Consider the following 16,852-nt stretch of genomic DNA (forward strand, 5'->3'; position numbering starts at 1 on the left):
AAATCTTGTAGTTGGGAGGGAGGAGGAAAGGTGGTTAGTGTTCACATTTCTCTCTATAACCAGAGAAGGAAGAAAGGGTTGTTATTTCTGAGTTTAGATATGTGGGAGGCTTTTTTCTTTTTTTTTTTTCTCCCTTCTTTTCTTAACTTTTTCTTGCAGCAGTGAAGCCTCTGATAATCCAAGATAGACAAGGAACTGAAAAAAGCAAGGGCTAAGAAGCAGCATAAAACCTAAGGGCTCTAGTAGTTAAAAGTAAGAATCTGTATCCAGAACACCTCGAAAAGATTAAGTCCAATTCTCATTGTCTGAAAATTTCAGGAGTACTTAAATAATTGGGGTCTAATAGGCATTAGACTTGAACTGGCTTTGTTTTTCTTGGAGAAAAACAATGCTTTATTATATACAATACCTTAAAACAGTAAACACTTCGGGTGGGATTGGTCCACCTGACCTTGAGTAACGTGCCTGAGCCAGCAGTGTGTGCTCCTGTTACAGTCAGTGAGGAGCCCTTCTGTGAGCTGTGGATCAGATGAGCCATGCCCTGCAGTTGCCAATTTCTCTCCTGCTTATGGAAGGGCCTGATGTGACAAGCTCAGATGTTCGTGTCTAAAGCCAAGCAAAGTGAATCCAAACTGAAGTGTGTAAAAGTGAGAGACCGACCCAGTGCTGCCACCACTACTGATGATACTCAGAGCATGTGGATAATCCAGGACCTCTGCCCACAGTGCCCTGGTCCAGCCCCTTTTCTGTACGGTGGAGTTAGTGCTTATATCTATATTTATGTCCTCAGGTACTCAGTGTTAAATATTCCATTAGAAAATTAGGTTGTTGAGAGATCACAGAATGGTTTGGGTTGGAAGGGGCCTTAAAGACCATCTCGTTCCAAGCCTCTGCCATGGGCAGTGACTCCTTCTACTAGACCAGGTTGCTCTAAGCCCCATCCAAGCTGGCCTTGAACACTTCCACGGATGGGGAGTCCACAATTTCTCTGGGCAACCTGTGCCAGGGCCTCACAACCCCCACAGTAAAGAATAAGATCTTCACTCAGGACGACAGAATAGTGGAACTTCTCTAAATGATCTTTTTTAAGCTGCTCTAGAACAGTGACACTGGGAGTTTCATTTCACACCAGGCATACTCGAAGTTGTCTATAATGCTGTGGAGCAACGTGGACAATTGACCTTTGTTACACTAGGCCTCTGTTACAAACAAAATTCTGTTTGCCTGTGCATCCATCTATTCCATGATCTCTAAATGTCAGTGGCTCTCAAGACACATTTCTCATCCAAGGAACAGTAATTGGAAAATAGTTCATTGACCGCACAGCTGTATTTGTTGTTGCAGTAATAGCATATTATTTACCAGTGAAGACATTTAAAGCTTTCATACTTTTCCATCAGAGAGTATCCTCACAAATCCCTAATCTATTTATTTAATTTTCTCTAGATTTATATAAATATTGAAAAAGAGGCGCCTTTCTGTATGCTTAAAGCACCTTGGGCATAGCTTAAGTCTACATTGCAAACAGAGTTTGAAAAGCACAGCAGTCTGCATCTCTCTCCCCAGGAGCAAACTAGACAGCTCAGAAAGTCAAATTTCTCTTTCACTCACCCATTAACAGTTTGCTCCCTTGACCATTCACTTTGTTTATCTCTGCACCACCAACCAAAACTGTTTCAAATGAGTGAATAAATTGTTGAGGAGTAGGAGGGCATGTTACAGAAACGTGCAGCTGTGTAACAGAGGGTACTTCAGTACAGTTGGAGGGTTGGAAGGTTGATGAAATGCACTTTGCAGTAGCTTGGTGCATGAGACTGTGATAGCTGACTGTGGTTATCACTGTAAAGGCAGATCAGAAAGTAGTTCCTTCCCAATGGAGTTCAGTTTCATTGGTAAGAGACAATATATTGGGTAATTGTAGCAGTGAAAAGCTTCTGCTTTTGGTTGATCATTGGTAATTTCTTTGTGTGTAACAACATTCACCAGTAAAACTTTGATTTTTAAAGAAACAAGGTGAGGGCTGATGACTCAGAGACTGTGGTTCTGAGTTAGCCTTTTATATTTTATCACTTGAGAAACTTAAATATTTTCTTCCTCTCCTGCACTAATTTATCTTTAACTGTGCCAAGAATCAAAATCTGAAAAGCCTGATTCCTTTTTTTTTGTTGAGTTTGGCATCATTCACACAATGCTTTCTGAAAAAAAAGGATTCTTTTTTAAGGAAATAGCATTAAAAAAGCCTCAACCAGAAACTTTATGTCTCTGTTCAGAGATGTGAACTGCTGCACCTCTCCACAGTTGTGCTCAGTGGTGTAGTCCTGTGTTATTTGTTGGTTTCATAGGATCATAGAATGGCCTAGGTTGGAAGGGACCTTAAAGCTCAGTTCCAACTCCCTGCCATGGACAGGGACACCTTGCACTAGACCAGGTTGCTCCAAGCCCCATCCAGCCTGGCCTTGAACACTTAATCAGGTCCAGCATTCAGCTGGTGTGAATCCAAGAGTCTTTCTGAGATGCCTTACGATGACACCTGTGGAGTTCTCATCATGGCACCTGGGTTGCTCTTGGGATGGTGACCATGTTGTATTGTGTTTTTTGGTGGGATTTGCTTTTCATACCCTTTAGAAGCAGGGTATGAATTGTAATTGGTGTCACTATCCTGTCCCACCTCAGTGAGTTACCAGGATTTTGTCCTTTGTCTCCTGATGTGGCTGTCCTGGGAAAGCACATGCAGAGTGGTGGTAGGAATTATTTCCCCTTCAAATAGTCCTGCTGTTCCTTGCAGTGTTTCTATGCCCAAACACTGCCGTTCATTTGCCACTTAACATCAGTCTAAAGTATCTTCATTATGGCTCTTTGCAACAGAGAAGGATTCAAAGCTGCCTTAACATTCCCAGTGGTCTTCTCCTGTGTGGAATATGATTTAGGTGAATTCTGTTGGGATAGGTAGGATTGATAGATGTTTTTGCAGACTAAGAATATGATTTTGAAAAGGTGGAGCATAATATCTTTATTTAGTTTTCCATTACTGAGGCAGATTACATCTCCTGTGTAAGTGGGATATGGCCTCACAAGCAATCGTGTGGCTTGGCCACTTAGCTCAGCAACTGCAACAGTTCCTGTGTGTGAAGCTGTGCTCACAGTGTGTCATCAACCCTCTTTGGTTTAGTGGACTTCACCCCTGGAATAATGTATTTTGTATATTGTAAAGATTTTAATCCGGGAATCTAGGTTGGTGCAAAATGTGAAGAACTATTTTTTAATAGAAATCAAAGAACTCAATCAACTCGATACAATTCCACAGATACATTTTTACTGATTTTTTTTTTTTCTCTTGACTTCTGAATTCTGGGTAAATAAAATAATTCTTGTGTTCCTTGTGGCAGATAAACAGAGGCCACATGACAACTGAAGCAAAGAGAGCTGCCAAGATGGAGAAGAAGCTGAAGATCCTGCTGGGTGGTTACCAGTCCCGAGCCATGGGCCTCATCAAACAGCTGAATGATTTGTGGGACCAGATCGAACAGGCCCACCTGGAGCTGCGAACTTTTGAGGAGCTGAAGAAACACGAGGATGCTGCAATCCCTCGGAGACTGGAGGTGAGATTCCTAAATGTAATGCCTGGGGTCAAACACAGGCATTTTGTGGAAAAGAAGTTTTTACAAGATACGAGCTCTGAGCTTCACAGCCTGAGTTGGTATCAGGTTTTTAATGTTCTTTTAAAATGTTGGCTGTTACCAGATTCATCTGCTGTTTACTTCAATATCAAAGATTCTGTGATACATGTATTAGAAGCTGGGACTAATCTGCCAGTGTGTTCTTTAACTTTGGGGTTTTTTTATTTCCTTGTGTGGTTTATTTTATAAACCTTCTGAAATGCATATCAGCAGAAGTTCCATATCTCTCCTAATTTGACTTGTTTTGGTTTTAATTACAGTTAGAACTTGTAAAACTTGTGTAAAATCTCTTACTTTCATAAAAGTCAGTGGACCAAATGCTAGTATATACCTGAAATCAGTGCTTTGGAGCCACTTTTCTTAGTTCAAGGATCTCCAGGATATTCTCTTTTTATTCATCTTAACGAGGCAACCCTCAACCACAACTCAGTCCTATGTCTGAGCGAGTGCCAGGCTTGCTTTCCAAGGACTTAGTACTCACCTGAGCACAATTTTTCTTTTTAACACTTTTTTTCTTCCAAAACAGAGGGTTCCATTGAGTCTCAGATCTTCTCAACCTTTTGCTCTAAAAACATTAAAACAGATCAGTCCTTAAAACTGGTGGTTTAGAAATGCTGGTAGATGTTTTTACAAACTCCAAAGTGATTAATTGATTTGGTGAAAGATAACAGTAAAAACACATTAAATCAGATGATAGCTGCTAATAGCACCTGTTTTTAGTACATGGCAAGGTTCCAATTTGAAATCTCTTCCTTTTGAAGCATTTGATCTTAACTGCTGCCAAAGACAGGGTGAGATACCTGAGATTTGAAATAAGATAACTGTGATTCTTGATACTTTACATCAACTGCCCTGTTTTACTTTTCTATTTAAAATAAGTAATTTTAGCAATGTCCTGTCACAATTCTGACCTCTTCCTCTGAAGCAACTAAACTATAACCTTTGGTAAAGCTCTTCATGGGTGTGACTGTTGGAAAACTGACTGGTTGTTTAATGATATTTTCGTTACAGTGTCTGAAGGAAGATGTGCAGCGACAGCAGGAAAGAGAAAAGGAGCTCCAGCAGAGATTTGCTGACTTCATGTTGGATAAAGAGACTTTTCAAGCAAAGTATTAAAGCACAAAATTCCATTTGTCACTGATGTAACATTTTTAAAGTGTGCAGATACTTCTCCAGCAGCTTTTGCCAGCAGTTGCAGAAATCAAGTGTAGCCTGCTGTTTGCATCTTGTCAACTTTTGTTCCTTTAATGGACTGTTCCAAATGATCTAGGTATGAATAGCTCTGGCCAGTGTTAAAAATAGATTTGAAATGTCCAAAATTTTATTGAAAGAAAAAAATCACTCTGGTATGATTTTAGCCATGTCTTCATTTGCTAGGGAACTCACATTATTCCTAGTGTTTTATCAGTCTTAAGACCTGTAAGATACATGCCTGCAGAATAATGTCTTTTGAATAAACCTGGAATGTTAAAAAACAAAGAAGTAATAATATGTCTGTCTTTTAACTAAAATTAAATCTTCCCCTATCCCAGCCCCCTTTCATATTTCTGGTAAATTGTCTTTCTTCCCTTTCCCCACTGCTACCTTTATTTTCCGAGGCTGTAATTTGTAATAGGAAGTACCTGTGCAGGATAATTGTGGCCCAGGTAATACCCTGTTCCTAATTCTTCTCTGTGGATGTGACTAAACACTCCCAGCTTTATCAAGATGCTCAAATGGTCATAGTGGCATAATTTCACCATCCCAGCACAGCCTAGTGGTTCCCACAGACTTCAGCAGTACCATTACATTTTCTAAGTATTAATTCTTTTAAAACCATCTGCTTTGTTGCCCAGAGCAGCCATGGTGTGGGTTGGGAAAATAGCTCCATATTTGCTACTCTTCTCCTTTCACCACATCCCAACAGGATACAGTTTTCTCATTACTTTGACCTAAAGGGTAAGGATAGGCTTATGGAAGGGGGTAAATTCATTATTTCCTATTCTTTGATATTCTTCTAAATTTTATCCAAAAATCTTCTTGTCACACCACACTTGAGTTAGATGTTGCTGTTTAAAATTTTGTGTGCCCTTCCCAATGTTTTTAATACAGGAATTTGCCACAATCAGGCATCTCATTAGAGATTTCTATAAAAATTTTTCTTAAAAATAAAAAGACACTTTCACATTTTTATTTTTGCAGTGGTGTTCATCACTTCTTCAGAGATCCATCTTACTCCCAGAGTAAGTCTTTTGTTTGTGGCAATGCACAGGAAAAAAAAAGGCAAAACTGTATTTTCAACAGCACAGAATTCAGCAATTAAATACATCCAGTTGGATGCATCTTGCAATTTTGCTTGTACATATTTGGATTTAAATGAGGATTTTGCTATTTGCAGTTTTACCAGATTAATGTCACTTTGTGTCCACTTGGGAATGTTACTGGGGGACACTGTCAGGGCTGTGGCTGTGTAGCTGTTTCAGTGCCATCCATGGAAACCAATGATAGTCATATTTTTTTAAATGTAACCTGTCCGAATTCTGCTGATCATTGGCAGGAGTAGGTACACAGCCAGCCTTGGAATATCTTTCCCTTTACTCACCAGGACATCATTCTTCTGAAGTACTAATGCAATTATAGACTACATACTTCTAGAAATGTGTTAAATATTTAACTAAGCCAGAGCACATCTGGAACAAAGTATTAAGCATCAATCTTGTAGCATATGGGGTATTTTAGCTTGAATGGTTATACCCAAAAGGAAAAATCATGGCATATCATGACAGTTCTTGTGGTTGTGTGGTGGCTGGAGATATTAACTGAAAACCCTTGTAGGTTTACCAATACCACAACTACAATTATTTGCTTTCTTTTTAGGGCTGCAGCAGAGCCACTTTGGTGTTTCCTGTATTTTTGACAGCTTGGGATGGGAGCTAGAGAGATACTCAAACATTTGGCCTTAACAAATAGTTTTAAATGGCAAATTCGGAGGGACTGATCAATCACAAAAGACTTTTCTTGAAATGCATGCAATTAACCAGTCATTAATTGCAGCAGGTAGGGATTTGTGGCATGCAAAACAGCAGATACCAGGTGGTTGTGTTTGAGAAGGTACCTGCAGGAGGTTTGCTCAGTGTTTTCTGCAGTTCAGTTTGTTTACACAACACTTTAACTTAAGTTCACAGTTTTCCCTGTCTTTAGTCAGAGTTTTAGTCCTAAGGTTTATGTCCATCTCAATATTGACAGAAAACTAATGAAGTCTCCTGCCTTAACTTTAAACTTGATTGTGCCTTACTTTAGGCTTTTACCTGCCCTGAGCTGCCCTAAGGCAGCCAGTCCTAGATCTGGTGAAATTACCCCAAAAACTGCACACTGGGTGCTCTGTGCATGTGACTATTGGATCCAGAGGGATGTGAATGGAGCAGCAGAGCCTGGCTAGAACATGTCAAGATGAAGAAATTCAGGTGTGGTAGCTTAAACTGGAGTGCTTGGAAAATCTGTTCAGCTAAATTTGAATGCTGGTAGATGTCAGTGCTTCCAGCCACAGGTGATGATGGAGCTTGGGCTTGCCAGATCTATTTCTTGGGCTTAGGCCCGGTTTTATGTCCCAAACTGCACTCCCTGAATCTCTTTCTAAGTTGCTTCATAATTGAATACAGATGTTTGGTGGACATAAGTGACCAGTACACCTTGATACCAAATTTTTACTTTAAATTTCTGAAGCCAGCCACTGATTTGATCTTTCTTTCCAAAACAATAGTAAGTATAACCATAAACATTGCAAACTAGTGAATACTTTGCTGCAGTGGGTAAACCCTACCCTGCCTGACTGACAGAGGTGGGATGGGGGTTGTGCTGTGTGTGTTAACAATTATTTTGAGAATTATTTAACATTCTCCCTGAGAAATTCATTTCCATTTAGCATGCCAAGATATATCTGCAAGCCTTTAAATAATTTCAGCTGATGATTTTCCTCCCTTCCTGGAATCAGACTTGGCGTTTACATATTGGATCAATCCCGTAGCTGGAGCCTGCTTCAAAGTCCATGGAGTTGATAAGACCGTCATTTACTTCAATTGAGTTGGATTCAGGTACCTGGGAAAGCCAAGGGGACAGCAGGGCTAAGTTATAACAGCTGGGTGTCTCATCCATACCCGACAGATAACAGGAATCATGAGCTAGCGGAAGGGGGAGACTTCTCTAAAGCACAGGAGGTTCCCTGTGAGAAATCCATCGGAGCTGGAGCCAGCTCTTCCAAAGATGGCAAATCTCCAGAGGAATAAGAACTTTGTAACACTGTAAGTAGTCACTGCAGCCAGGGATGGCCAGAACACACCAGAGTTCTCTGGCTGCCTTAAGCAGAGAGAACAGAAAGAGCACCTTGTTGTCACCCATTGCTGCTTATTCTGGTTGTGCCCTGTTGTTTGCTGGGGCAGCACATTTGGTTTAAAATATGTTAATGCAGCTTGATTGTCCAATCCCCTGCACAGAACAAACATGAGCCAGGCCAGATTTCACAGAATCATGGAATATGCTGAGTTGGAAGGAACCCACAAGGATCATTGAGTCCAACTCTTAGCCCTGCACAGGACCATCCCCAAGAGTCACACCATGTGACTGAGAGTATCATCCAAATGCTTCTTGAACTTCAGCAGGCTTTGTGCCATGACCACTGCCCTGGGGAGCCTTTTCCAGCCCCCAACCACCCACTGGGTGAAGAACCTTTGCCTAAAATTCAACCTAAACCTCCCCCGACACAACTTTCAGGCCATTCCCTCTGGTCCTGTCACTGGTGACCACAGAGCACAGATCAGTGCCTGCCCCTCCTCTTCCCCTCACTAGGAAGTTGTAACTGCAATGAGGTCTCCCCTCAGTCTCCTCCAGCTGAACAGGCCAAGTGACCTCAGCTGTTCCTCACACAGCTTCCCCTCAAGGCCCTTCACTATCTTCGTTGCCCTCCTTTGGACACTCTCTAACAGCCTAATATTATTCTTATATTGCAGTGCCCAAAACTGCCACAATATTCAAGGTGAGGCCACCCCAGTGCAGAGCAGAGCAGGACAATCCCCTCCCCTGACCAGCTGGTGATGCTTTGCCTGATGCTCCCCAGGACACAGTTGGCCCTCCTGGCTGCCAGGGCACTGCTGACTCATATTCAACTTGTCCTCAGCCAGGATCCCCACGTCCCTTTCCTTGGCACTGCTTTCCAGCCTCTCATTCCTCAGTCTGTATGTTTGTTGAGGTCTCTTTGCAGGGCCTCCCTGCCTTCCAGGGAGTCAACAGCTCCTCCCAGTTTTGTGTCATCAGCAAACTTACTGAGTATCCCTTCCAGTCCTGTGTGCAAGTCATTTATGAAGATGTTGAAGAGCACAGGGCCTTAGATGGAGCCCTATTGTACCCCACAAGTGACAGGTCGCCAGTCTGATGTTACCCCATTCACAATTACTCTCTGTGCTCGAACTGTGAGCCAACTGCTCACCCACCACATGATGTGTTTATCCAGCTGTGTGATTCTGTGAGAGACAGTATCAAAAGCTTTACTGAAATCCAAAAAGGTTACATCAACTGGCTTCCCTTGATCAACTCTTGTCATAATCAAGGTAGGAAGAGCAAATGAAGATGGAAGTGGTGCAGAACAGCATGTCCAAAGAAGGGCAACAGAGCTGGGGAAGGATCTGGAGCACAAGTCCTATGAGGAGCAGCTGAGGGAGCTGGAGATGCTTAGTCAGGAGAAAAGGAGGCTCAGGGGGGACTTTATTGCTCTTTACAACTCCCTGACAGAAGGTTGTAGCCAGGTGGGGGTCAGTCTTTTCTGCCAGATTACAAGTGATATGACAAGAGGAAACAGCCTCAAATTGCACCAGGGGAGGTTTAAATAGGATATTAGGAAAAATTTCTTCACAAATGTTGTCAGGCACTGGAACAGGCTGCCCAGGGAGTCACCACCCCCGACAGTGTTCAAAAAACATGCAGCTGTGGTGCTCAGGGACATGGGTTAGTGGTGGGCTTGGCAGTGATGGGTTAATCCTTGGAGTCCATGATCTTAGAGGTCTTTTCCAACCTTAATGATTCTGTGATTGCCTCTGTCACAGGATGTCCCACTTCATTGTCTTTGTAAAGTGAGTGAGAAACACAGGCTGCAGTGCTCCCAGGCCATGAGGCAACTACCCACAATTAACTCCTCTAACCAACTCAACTGGATCTGAGCCCCTGATGAAAACGCTGGAGATTCATTGTTCTTTGTGATCATGGCCTGAACATCGATTTCCACATAAAATGCATCAAAAACCATGTCTGAACTTTTCGTCTTGGCTGCAAACTAGCTAACAGTATCATAAACCAGTGTGTGAACTTTGGCTTGCCTTCGGCATCCCCGGACAGTGATGTTGCTGGAGAAGAGAGATTATTGTGGTCTGGACTTAATCTGCCTCACATTCATCTCAGAATCCAGCTTGCAGTTATCTTCCATAATGTGGGTTCAAAGCAACACCTGTCTTCCAAGCAGGATTTAAAAGTGAAGTATCAAATAGCATTTCCCCCATTTTCCTAGCTGAGTGAAATGCATATTGAAAAAGAGCCAGAAACTCATCTAAAGGCAAAATGTCCTCATAACTGATTCCAGACCTGCGCTCTCTACCTTTCTAGGGCTCCAGCTTGTACCTTTCCTTGCAAACACAAAATACCTGGTTCTGCTGGTCTCGAGGACTTACACGGACACCAGGAGTGAGATCAGGCTCTGAAAAAGTCTTAAAAGTATGTTTGACATATATCTAAGCCAATTCATCCTTATATCTCCACTAAGTGCACACAGTTGTCTCACTCTTAATTTAAAAGTTCAACACGAGCTCCAAACACTTTGCTGAATCAGGACTTTAATAATTTTGAAGGAAAGGGGAGTAGCAGATAAAAAAAGAGGAGCTTCACTGCTCTGGTTGCATGCAGGCCCTTAGATAAGTCATCTCCCCTGCAACAAACCTCATTAACGTTTTTATGCATTTAAATGAGGTGGCTTTAACCAATTCCTGCTGCCTCAGGCACAACTGGTGCACACAGTAGGTGAAAAGGTAAAGGAGTGGGTCTGAGCAGCGTTTTGTAGCATCACTTCTGCTGCTGGTGTGATTACTCATAGCGGGTTTGATTGTTTGCCAGTTGTTTGGGGGTGATGTCTGGGTTTATTATAATTTATTGAGAGATGCCTTAGTGTCAGGATTAGAAAAATCTTGCTTTCAACTCAAAGTCAGAGGTTTTTCGCATATCAGGTTAGACAGGGTCTGCCTCATTAGATCACTTTCAGGTTTCCAAGTTACAACCGTGGTTCTGATGTATTTGGATTCCTCACAGATTCCTCAAAGGAAATGCAAGTACCTCTTTTAAGATCATTTATGTGCATTGAAAGCATTTATGAATTGCGACATGAGGAAACACAGACTATTTTATTATTTATTCAGTTCATATATCAGATCTTTTGCCAAGTACATGCTACTGGTAAATGCCTCATAGGATGAGACAAATGTGTGTTAGGTTCCCCTCTTCTCTCTCCTGGAACAGAAATGTGGGCTCTATTTTGTATAATTATCAGGCCAGTAGCATTTTAAAGTGTGTTATGCAGCTTAGGTGAGACTGTGGCCCCAGTGAAACCAATGAGAGATTTGGCTTCAGCTTCAATGGAACTGAGATTTCCTTCCCTCTCCTCTTTTGTCTGTATTTGATGAGCCTTTCTGTCAAGAGAAGAAAGAGATCCTCTTTTGAAAAATAGTCATAGATGCTTAATAAAGCTGAACGAGCCAGCCAGGATTACATTTTTAGCTCTACAGCCAGCAAAATCTATTCCAGAACTAATTCTGATTAAAAGAACTGAATCTACTGGTTGAACCTCAGACACAAAGGCACCCCTGGAGTAATTCAACTGTATGACATATTTATTTTTTAAAAACAACTAATTTTTGCGCTGATCTTTGTAATATCTGGCCCTTGTGTAAAGCATTGATTTCAAAGCTGTCTCTCTCTTATCTATTATTATTCATGAATTATCTTAAGGCTTGTGCAGGACCATCACTGTAACTGACCTTTAAAAAAAGAGTGAGTTTACTGGCCACATTAATTAAGCTGCATGGCAGACCATAAAATAACTATAAATAGAAGTTAAATTATTCCACAGACTGTGTCCTCCCACTTTACTTTTTTTCTTAATTCTGACGCAACCAGATCAATCTCTAGCACAGAACAGGCTTGTCCATTCTTGGTCAGTGCTCCTCCCAAGCACTTCCAAAAGTCTGAGAAGGGGTAGGGTCTTTCTTTAGACCATATAGGTGGAGAACACAGATATTCACAAAGTCCTGAACTCTGAAACTAGACTTTCACCTCCCTTTTCCAACTGGTTTATTCAAAGATATTCTCTACAGAAGAACTGTGCTGCTTCTACATCCTGAGCTCATCTTGGCTCCAACAGTGACCGCAAAGGTTTTCATTCCCTGTATTCCTGGTGCTTTAGTTGCAAAGAGACAATTCTGGTCATCTTGCTTCAAGTTCAGAGGAAAACAAGACAAAACTAGGAACAGTAGTTTGGTGGAAGTAGAGAATGCTCTTACTAATGTTCCCCAGCTCTCAGTGTTTTTTTCTCTTGGCACCTGTGGCCAGCATCCCAGCAGGATTCACACGTGTACCACCAGCAGCCCTGGCCAAGCTGAGTCCTGCAGGGTCACCAACCTGTGTAGCCATTGATGGAGAAAGGACCAGGTTATCAGGAGAGCAGAGGAGAAGCCTCACCATCCCTGGCTGTGTCAGGACTGAAGCACTTCCTTAGGGAGGCAGAGCAAAAGTCTTACAGATGTAACCTGGAGCAGAGCACAAACCCTACTTTTCCTCAGGCTAGGAGAGCCCCAACCCTGCACTGCTCCCTCACCCCATGGGGTGTTTTCACCCCGTTAAATGACCAGTCATTGCTTTAGAGGGCCCTGACCAGTTTCTGTCCCTGTTCTGGCAAGATGTTTAGTGACACAAATGTATAATTTAACCATGATAAAGTGCCTTTCTGGAGGAGATGCCAAACCTTCAGCCCTGTCATGGATTTGAAGGTCCAAACCTTCGGTGAAACTTTTGCCAGCCCCAGAAATCAACCATCCAGCATCGCTGTGTTGCTTGGAAAGCATCCAAATTCTGGTGAAGGCAGAACTTTTTGGCTCTGACCTCCTGCCTGATCTCTAGACAGGAAGGTGGGAGTAGCTGGCCATCCTCTACCTCATGGAAAGATTGTACAGCAGGGAAAGAATTGTGTTTATGTATTTCATGCTTGCTATAGCCCATCCTGTGGATTTTATAGAATCATAGGATCATTAAGGTAGGAAAAAACCTCTGAGATCATCAAGTTCAACCATCAACCCAGCACCACAACCATATGTCCCTAAGTACCATATTCACACAGTTTTTGAACACTTGCAGGGATGGTGACTCCACCACTTCCCTGGGCTGCCTGTTCAAATGTTTGACCACTCTGTCTGTGGAGAAATTTTTCCTAATGTCTAATCTAAACCTCCCCTGGTGCAACCTGAGGCTATTTTGTGCTGTCATTCTTAATAATGGCAATGCTACCAACGTCCAGGGAAGAAAAAAAAAAAAGAGGTCCTTGAACCTACAATCAAAATAAGATATCCCAGCTAATTCTAAATCACATTAAACTGGGGGTGAACTTAATCATTGGGGTGGGGATAGAATAGTGAATCCAATTTCCTAGCGAGTTTTTAACGCTTTTCCTAATGTGTTTTTAGCAACAAAACAACCCCTCTGGCACTGTGTTCAACTTCCTTTTATTGCAGATGCCTTTTGGTTAACAGCAAGGATCTGATTTAGTTTTACAGTTACCCCGTGACCACAGGAGGCGGATTGTGCATCACCAGGGAATGCTCCAACGTCTGTCTGCCTCCCCTGCTTCCAGCAGGAACAAGGGATCCCAGGAGCACGGCCAAGCCCATGTGGCTGTGACAGTAATTGAAGAAACTGCTGAATCAGCCAAAACAAGGGTTCATAGCGAAGCTTGAGCCAGGCAGACACATGTCCTGGAAGCACCAAGCAAAAGATGACCACAAAGACTTGGCCAGGAGAGGTCAAGAGATGCCAGCTGGCTGGGAGGCACCTCCTAGGACATCACAGGGGTTTGCATCTTCCTCATGAGGGCAAGAGGAGGGACACACACTGATCTCCCTGATGATCAGTGACAGGACTCAAGGGAATGGCATGAAGCTGTGTCAGGGGAAGTTTAGGTGGAATTTTAGGCAAAGGTTCTTTGCCCAGAGGTGGTTGGGCACCGAAACAGGCTCCCCAGGGAAGTGGTCACAGCACCAAGCCTGACAGAGTTCAAGAAGCATTTGGACAGCTCTTTCAGGCACATGGTGGCCTCCAAACTCAGGCTCAGGTAACCCCTTCAGAAGACAGTGCTCAGCACGGATCAGCCTTTCCCCACCCTGGTTTAGGGAGCAGAAGCCCAAGAACAGCTGCTCAGTGGCTGAGAGCCTGTCAGAGCCCACAGATGGAAGCAGTTTTCTTCCAGAAGCTGAGCGCAGCTTCCAAGCCCCAGGGTGGAAGGAGGATACTGCAGGGAAGCGGGGCAAGGCAGAGGAAGGGAGGGAGACAAGGAGGAGTAATGAAGTGCACACATGCATATGTGTGAAGGAACGACCTGACACACGAGATGTGTGCCAGCGAAATTAAAAAAAATAATAATAAAAAGTGAGTCCTGATGCTTTCGTGCTCATGCAACACATGCAGGGCTGACCTCAGATGCCTTCTGCCTGGCATCACCACACTCCCACAGATGATGGGGCTCAGGTGACGTATTTGGTCTTTGGCCATCTCTGGCTCAAAGGTCCTTGACAGAGAACTTGGCCCAATAAAAAACAAGGGAAAGGGCAGCCGTAACTGGAAGACACTCATCGTCATAGTTCTCTGCTGCTGAGCAATGCCTGGACCAGGAGCTGCCCCGTTTTGTGCTGTAGTAACAAGGCACTCAACTCCTCTTCACCCTTTCCCAGACCAGGCAGACAGGAGCACTTCAAGGAAGAGCTTAGGAGGCTGTGGCCAGGTTTGTCTTTGTTTATTTTATATCCAGTCACAGTTAAATGAAAAATATCTGAGCAGTCCTCAGGCCTGGTTGTAGAGTCCAGGGCTGTTCACTGCTTGCTGCCTGCCCCCATGAGGTCACAGGGTGCTCTGTGCAGGGCACGGCCACATCTGGAGAGGCTGAGGTCACTTGATTTCTTCAGACTGGAGAAAAAGAGGCTGAGGGCTGACCTCATTGCAGTCTACAGCTTCCTCGTGGGGGGAAGTGGAGGGGTAGGCACTGATTTCTTCTCTCTGGTGACCAGTGACAGGACTGAAGGGAATTGCATAAAGCTATCTCAGGGAAGATTAAGGTTACATACTAGGAAAAGATTCTTCACACAGAGGGTGGTTGAGCACTGGAACAGCCTCTCCAGGGAAGAGGTCACAGCATTAAGCCTTCCAGACTGCAAGAAACATTTGGACAACACTCTCAGGCACCTGGTGGGATTCTTGGTTGTTGTGTGCGGGGCTGGACTTTGATGATTCTTGTGGGTCCCTTCCAACTCAGGATATTCTGCAGTGGGCAGCCCATTCCCATATCTAATCATCCTTTCTGTGAAGAATTTCTTCCTAATGTCCAACATAAACCTCCTCTGGTGCAGCTTAAGATTGTGGCCTCTCATCCTATCTCTCATTATCTGGGAGAAGAGACTGATCCCCACCTGGCTACAACCTCCTTTCAGGGAGTTGTAGAGAGCAATAAGCTCCCTCCCCCAGATCCTCCTTTTCTCCAGGCTGAGCCCCTCCAGCTCCCTCAGCTGCTCCTCATCAAACGTGCTCCAGACCCTTCCCCAGCTCTGTTGCCCTTCTCTGGACCTGCTCCAGCACCTCAATGTCCTTCCTGAACTGGGAGGCCCAGAACTGGACGCAGGACTCGAGGTGCCTCAGCAGTGCTGAGGTTGTGTCTCTGCCCTGCAGCCCTATCTCCTGATGAGCACAAACCCTTCCCAGCTCCATCCAGCAACACTCCATTTCCACAGCCTGAGGCAGGACACCATCCCCCCAGACCACCTCTGCAGTGCCAGACACTGGCTCTCCTGGCTGTGTAAACACCACGGAGGGACTAAAGGTAGTGCCAGATCATTGCTCAAAATCACATCTTTTCTTCTCTGCAGAGGCTAGAAAATGGCAAATAGGATGCAGGGTTTGGCTCCACAGTGTTCACTGTTGTCATGACTCATGAGTTATTTTTTTTCTTTTCTGTAACAGAACATATGGCTGCAGAAATTATTCCCTGTCTGTTCTGACAATGGCCTGGCCAAAACACATTATGTTTTTACATACAGTCAACGTAAGAAGAGAAGCACAACAGCATCATGTGTGTGAGTCAGTATTTTAAATATTTTCTTTAAGTGTGTTATTTTACATGTTTAAAATACGCTGATGTGCGGCATTCAGCGTATTAAATAAAGTCAAAATGAGCAACAAGTGCTGCAGCACAGGTTAGCTGCACAGCTATAAATCTCTGTTTTGAAGCTCAACCACATGTGAAACAAGAGCTAATCAAATCATGGCGAAGGCAAAATTAATATAAGTCTTTTCAAGAGGATCCAATCCCAGCGGAGGATTTTGCTCGGCCAAGCTCCTTCCAACTTTATTGGATGATAATTATTTCTGTACAAAAAAATGTTGCAATCAAACACTCCCCAAGCAGTACTTTTGTTTTCTGCAGAGCTGGTTGAGCAATGAAAAGATTTATTAGTGGAGAATATATTAATGAGGAATTTGTGGAGAAACAACCAAAAAGTCAGCGAGTGGAATTTCGATGAAATATCTCCAGGGTGTGAATTTGCCAAGCACAAAACTTGAAGATGCCCAGTGTTCCCTGTGGGGTAACAATCATACCCCAAACTCTGGAAACAAGTATTTTTGCCACCCAGCATGCCCAAAAGAGAATACCAATTTACAGTAGCATCAGAGCATGGTTTGGGTTAGAAGGGAACTTAAAGACCATCTCATTCCAATCCCCTGCCATGGGTAGGGACACCTTCCACTAGACCAGGTTGCTCAAAGTCCTGTCCAACCTGGCCCTGTGTAGTCCAAATCTACTGACACCAACTGTGAGCCCAAAGGAGCAAGTGTTTCATCTTCTGAGTTCAGGC

General features: G+C 43.5%; 1 protein-coding gene across 3 annotated transcripts in view; it reads left to right on the forward strand.

Annotated features, from left to right (window-relative positions):
- Positions 1-5,159, forward strand: part of CDC5L (cell division cycle 5 like) — a 31,410-nt gene extending 26,251 nt beyond the window's left edge. For 2 of the 3 annotated variants that reach the window (XM_018088742.1, XM_018088741.1), the window contains 2 exons: positions 3,387-3,599; positions 4,689-5,152. In XM_018088742.1, coding sequence (XP_017944231.1) covers positions 3,387-3,599; positions 4,689-4,793 — 318 coding nt within the window. In that variant the 3' untranslated portion in view covers positions 4,794-5,152. Of the gene's footprint in view, positions 1-3,386; positions 3,600-4,688 lie in introns of all 3 variants that reach the window. The other variant, XM_018088740.1, reaches the window with a different exon arrangement.
- Positions 5,160-16,852: the final 11,693 nt, after the last annotated feature.

The sequence above is a fragment of the Manacus vitellinus genome, unplaced genomic scaffold (genome assembly GCF_001715985.3).
Source record: "Manacus vitellinus isolate BGI_N305 unplaced genomic scaffold, ASM171598v3 scaffold_11_pilon, whole genome shotgun sequence".
In the NCBI taxonomy this organism is placed as follows: Eukaryota; Metazoa; Chordata; class Aves; order Passeriformes; family Pipridae; genus Manacus; species Manacus vitellinus.